The sequence below is a fragment of the Periplaneta americana genome, chromosome 10 (assembly GCF_040183065.1).
Source record: "Periplaneta americana isolate PAMFEO1 chromosome 10, P.americana_PAMFEO1_priV1, whole genome shotgun sequence".
NCBI classification, from domain to species: Eukaryota; Metazoa; Arthropoda; class Insecta; order Blattodea; family Blattidae; genus Periplaneta; species Periplaneta americana.
Genome location: NC_091126.1, coordinates 85,283,751 through 85,289,750, shown reverse-complemented (window position 1 = coordinate 85,289,750; position 6,000 = coordinate 85,283,751). Strand labels below are relative to the sequence as shown.

Genomic DNA, 6,000 nt, shown 5'->3' with positions numbered 1-6,000 from the left:
ACAAATGGATGAGAATAGAATATCTCTAAAAGTGTTTAAAGCATGATGTTATTCAACAAGGAAGAGCGGAAGACCTAGAATACATGGATGGATAATGTGATGGAAGATCTGAAAATTATGAACGTGAGAGGAGAGAAAAGATTGGAAATAAGAGAATGGGGACTGATTGTGGAGGAGGCCAAGGCTCACATAGGGCTGTAATGCTTAGTAGTATGTATATCGATTAGAATCCACCTTCTTATAGAACTTTAAACAGATGTGTGACTGTTACAGTCACAGAATTTTTTTATACAGTCCTGCAATGGCATTTACAAGAGATCTGAATCAATATATTGAAAATTTCTAATATTCATGTGACAGGATCATTTTCTCATTGTTGTGCTCTAGCTACAGAGTTGTTAAAATGAATGCTTGACAAAAGATTCAATGCATTTCAGAGGGAAAATAGCATCGATATAATCCCTACAATTTGATATTCAAGACTGAGGAATTATGCAAATCCTGAAATTTTAGTTTGTCAATATTTTCAAATTGCCACCAAGATATTCCACACTTTCTAGGGCGATGGACTTATCCTGTGGACCTGGGTTCGATCCCTGCATACCTTGGGTTGGACAAGTCCGTGATCCAAGTAACACAAAGGTTTTCTCCAGGAACTCCAGTTCCTCTGCGACATTCCAACAAATCTCTATCGTTTCATCTTGTTGCAGGTGTAGCATAGACCAGCCTCAAATAGCACACCCTGAGCAAATAAGGGAGCCTGGGGAGGTTTGACCCATTATTTTTATTTTATTTTTATTTCCAAAAATAAATTTCCTTAGAGGTGATGAAAACATACCATTAGATAGACTAAGATCTCAGACATATATGGTAAATTACAGAACAGCCTATTCTTAATGTATTAAATTTCATATATGTTTTTTAATTATACTACTTTCTGGGTCAAACCTCCCCGCATAAGGGAGGTTTGGCCCACATGTTGGGAGGTTTGACCCAAGCCTACAAAACAGTACAAGTCTGCAATATTTAAATAAATTAGGAACATGAATACAAAGAACACTATTTCTAACAAAAGTACCAAACACAAATATTATAAAAATATAGAAAATAGTAAAAGTTCCACTGAGAAATAGCACTGTTTTCACTTAACGCACATTTAAATTAATAAATCTCACTGAGAACCTAAGTTTTGAAGACATTCTTTCAGTTCCATCTTGAAAAACTGGTTTTGGAAGAATTTTCATATCTTCAAATGGCACATAACTAGTGTCTTCAACATCAGGATACACAAAGCAGTCTGACCCGAATCGGTAGCGCCGCATGAATTTCACTTTACACTCATATTCTCTGATCTGTATAACTTTTCCAACATAATGGCATGCTGTCGACTTGGTGCAGAACTTAACCAAGACGAAATCACCACTTTTAGCAGACATCACTCCCCAATCTTCATTATTCACCTCCTCGCAGTCGTCATCATCAGTTATATTTTCAGAAGCCTCGTCCTCATCAGCCGTAGGAGTAAAGTGAGATTGTCTTCTCTTTTTCCTCTCCTTTTCAATTGATACAGAGTTCTCACAGTCATTAGGAAATATTTTCCTAATAGTTTTGGAAGGAAGGGTAGCCTGATTTCTCTTCCTATTGACGCGTTCTTCGTACTCTTTCTCAATAGCTGCTTTGACAGGTGTGTCTGTCAACACACGACTAACAACCCTTTTGCGGCCATTTTTACTTTTCTTTGGACCAGCTTTCGGGAAAGGTCTTCCTTGTTCTGGTGAAATTCCACTACAACTTGGCTGGGTAATCAGTGTTGGATGGGGTTCTTTGCTTATGGCTGCTGCATCTTCACTGGCAGGACTTGGTCGATAAGTTACATATGAGCTCATAAAATCAGTAGAATTGAAAATAGTGGAATCAAATGGCCAGATCCCAGTGCATTTAAAGCCACTGATTATATTGGCAGGAGTGAAAGAAACAGGAAATGCATTTCCAACAAATTTTGGGATCTGGTAGATAGTTGCAGTCTCTCCTGGATGAGTGGTCATGAAGTCATCAATAGCTTGATTGTAAACAGTTTTGAAGGGCCCAAATACAGTTCTATCAAGTGGTTGAGTTTTATGGCTTGTGTGGGGTGGCAATGTTATTAGTGTGATACCATTGTCCTTAGCGATCTGAAGTGTCTGTGGTGTTACGTGAGATTCATGGTTGTCTAAGATGACAAGCACAGGACGTTCTTTAGAGCACTTTGTGTGTTTGATAAAGTGTTCCCAGTAATGAACAAAGGTCTCTCCAGCCATCCACCCACTTGGACTAACACCAGCACAAGAACCCACAGGAGCACCATCAATCATTTTATCATTTAATCTCTGTCTTGGATAGACAAAGAATGGTGGAACAGCATTTCCTGTTGCACTTACTGCACAGCAAAGTGTAACAAGTGTCCCCCTCTCAGCGGATGTCATTTTTGAGACCTGTTTTTCCCCTTTTGGTGCAATTACCTTGCCAGGTTTCTGTACATTTGTTACCCCAGTTTCATCCAGATTGTAAATTGATTCTGGGCCAAATTTATTGGTGTGATACACAGAACGAAGATTCTGGAAGAACTCGCCTACACTTGTTGGGTTAAAGGCTGTCCCTCTCCCTAGACTTTTTCCCTGGGGATTCCGCAGTGACAGTCTTGGGTGACGATGCATGAATCCTCTCTCCCAATCATAACTGGCTTGATTGTTTTTCTTCCAATTATCACCGATTGGTTTACCTCTAGCGACTGCATATTCATAAGCAAATCTTCGCAACTCTTTAGGAGTAAGACCATAATTCAACCTAGCTGCTGTTAGAAGGTACTTTTCTAAATCATTTTCCTCTTCTGAACTAAAAATCTGAGAGCTGTTGTGGTCTGCCTTGAAAGCTGTTTCATTTCCTTCCTTTACTTTAGAAACATACCTCCCTAAAGTCTTCCTATCAACTTCATATTCAACTGCAGCTGCTCGAATGCTCACATTATCATCGAGGACACACTTTACAGCAGCTTTCATTACTCCTGGATCTACTTTCTTCCTTGGATTTTCAGTAGGTTTCCACTTGAAAGGCATCCTATTAAGAAATAAAAAAAATGTTATGAAATCACACACCATAACATGGGTCACACCTCCTTGCAATTTTGGGTCAAACCTCCCTCATGGGACTTTTTGTATATACTAAAATATTTATATACTTAATAATAAAGAAAACTACACAATAAATATATGAAATTGAACCTAAAAGGATGTAGAATCAAATGTAACTATCACTATTACCATTAAGATTGCAATTACTTACTTGGATTCTTATAAACAAGAGCATCAAACCAACATCAGCAAGCAACAAATCAAACAGGAAGTAGAATCTCAGCTGTTCTTGGTTTCACTGCCTTGATGAGCATAAAAATTACCTCTGACATTAAAAGCAAAGAGAACCATGACAAATAGCAGAGATAAAAATGGCGGGATTTCAAATTATAGAGATGGGTCAAACCTCCCCTATGGTCAAACCTCCCCAGTCTCCCTTACTCTTGTCGGTAAATTGGTAGACAAGTGACTTCACACCGGTAAACGACGAAGTACTCGCCATTAGTATAAAAAAAAATCAAATCAAATTGTGTGTACATTTGTATGACATTTTCAAGAATTTCGGCATACAATCTGAAAATAAAGTGTTGCATTGGCGAGAGTGATTTTCTATTTTCTTGGCAGGTCTGTTGGTCTTGCAATCACAATAGTGCATTCGCAACGATTTTTTAAATTATTCAATTCGGACAGCAATTTGCCTGTTTCCAGCACTTCTTTAGAACACAACTCACTATCAAAGTTATCGTGCTTGAAGTGCCTCTAAGAAAGAAAAAAAAAAAAAATGTGGAAGTCCTCCAAAATGTATTAAAAATTTGACAGCAGAAACAGAATCCAAATGTTGTACTTTCCATTATTTTTGATCACTGACATCACTCTTTCACTGTAGTTTCAACATCTTGGTGGTGCCACTCGTAGATGAATTCCAGGAATTTCGCCTAATACTTGGGTTCGTTTTGTAAAATGTGAAGAAAAAAAAATCGAAGTTGGATGAGGGTCTACTACTGAAAAATTCTTTAATTTCCTATATTTGCAGATTGAGCCCCAAGATTAAGCCAAGGTGATGAGAAAGAGTTTTTTTTGGGGGGGGGGAACGAATTAATGAGACTTTGAAACCTTAGATGTTACCCAAACCATGAGACTATTTTTGTGCAAACACGACATTTGAAATAGAGTATAATGAAAGTTTCTTTCGACTTCTGGTAACTCGCTAGCCACGTGGTTTATAGGTTTTCATGGCAACCAAGGTTGACCTTGGAAGTAACTATCAGTTTTAACATCCTCTGCTATCTTCGCTCAAGCTTGCAAGCAATGCTGCCACATTATCGAACATAACGCAGACTGACCAACTCCTAGCAGTAACAAAATTGACAATGTTGTCAAGACAGCAGATTTATAAGCTGTGTGGCTATTAGAGAATTGCATGGCCAAAATTCTTAGACCCAGCACAGCCCAATCTGAACCAGATTCAAACCCACCTCGAAACCCGAGATTAGCTCATAATTATCACCAGAGACCAACCCAAAGTCCAAAGACTAGCAGATAAAGCAAGACCAGAGGTCACAGGGTGTTAGGAAAAGCTGCGAGAGGAATCACTCCAGTAGCAGCATGGAAAGAGTTATCTCTCTCTCTCTCTCCTAGGTAAAACAAATAATCAATGCTCTGTATCTACAACAGAGTAGAGACGAGAGAAATGCAGTTACGAAATACGAAGCCGAACTATACTGTTTTTTTTTTTTTTTAAGATGGGACATGACAGTTCAGCGGCCGAGCTTGGAACTACAGTGCCATGTTGCCAATATGGACTACCACGCTGTCAGCTGATGGAAGCTAGCAATTGTCGTTAAGATGGCTGGCGTTAAAACATTGACAATTGACGCGAAGTTAAGAAAACAGTACAAAAATCGACAGGGAATCAAACACGAAACGTACCAATGCTAACATTATTTGCACAATAAATGTCACCAAGAGAGCTATTAAGCACTCGCCGTGTGGGAACGGTAACTTTGGCAACTCAACCGTTGTTACTATAGCAATGGGCCTACCATGCTATGTGACATTCAGTTGTTTTTCCAATCGCAATGCTCCTGTCATGTCCCATCTTTAAAAAAAAACAAGTATAGACAAAGCCCAGTTCAGACGGTGCTTGTTTTCTTGCGTGTTTCCTTGCTGGCTAGCAAGCTGGGTGCCGTGGTGGGTACGGTGCTGGCTTCGGTGATTGTTATTCTCATAGACCTGGCTCTTTTCACAGTTCAAATTGGAAAATCATCTGCTGTTTCATCTGTTGCCAACACTCATGGTCAAAAAGAAACTAAACCGTGAGTAGAAAAACCTAAAGTCCTACATTAACAAATGTAGTAATAAGGTAATTAAGCCATAAGTGCAAAACAGCCAAAGTCCGATATTTAATTGCCGTTTCTTAGAAACCAAAGAATATAGGGGGGGGGGAACAGGTTTAGTTCGAAAACAACAAACATGGCGACATGGTTTCAGTGGTGATACCACAGTCTACTATATACAGTCGCGAAGCTCAATATGTAGTAAAAATGCAAACAGGAGTAGTTGCCCACCACTAGGATCGCTACTATCGCCTCATCATCGCAGATCTCTCTCCTAGCAGACAACAAAGTATGTTACACTTTCGTTGTGTTCTTTTGGAAAAATTAACACCTTATTGAAATATTAAATGCATAAAGTTAATTTATTATTTTAATGAAGTATATTAAATTCCACCATAAACTCGAAGATACCTGCAAGAAATAAATATAATTTTTGTTTGTGCAAAACGAACTGAAATTTATTATAATCGCTTCAATCATTCAAGATTATAGCGATAATTAACTATGAAACCAATAAATATTAATTTGCATTTTCCTTTACAACAATAATAATGGAA

The 6,000-nt window shown here is 38.4% G+C and overlaps 1 protein-coding gene across 1 annotated transcript; it reads right to left on the bottom strand.

The window, feature by feature from the left end:
- Nucleotides 1-755: 755 nt before the first annotated feature.
- LOC138707850 (tigger transposable element-derived protein 4-like) lies at nt 756-3,529 on the bottom strand. The gene is made up of 2 exons (XM_069837831.1): nt 3,319-3,529; nt 756-3,093 (listed from the first exon to the last, which is right to left on the bottom strand). Exon 2 carries the CDS (start codon nt 3,090-3,092, stop codon nt 1,146-1,148), a length of 1,947 nt encoding a protein of 648 aa, XP_069693932.1. The 5' UTR covers nt 3,093; nt 3,319-3,529; the 3' UTR covers nt 756-1,145.
- Between the last annotated feature and the right edge of the window lie 2,471 nt (nt 3,530-6,000).

Coding starts and splice junctions, on each gene's coding strand:
- LOC138707850 (XM_069837831.1), bottom strand. CDS start 3,092: ATGCCTTTCAAGTGGAAACCTACTGAAAATCCAAGGAAGAAAGTAGAT.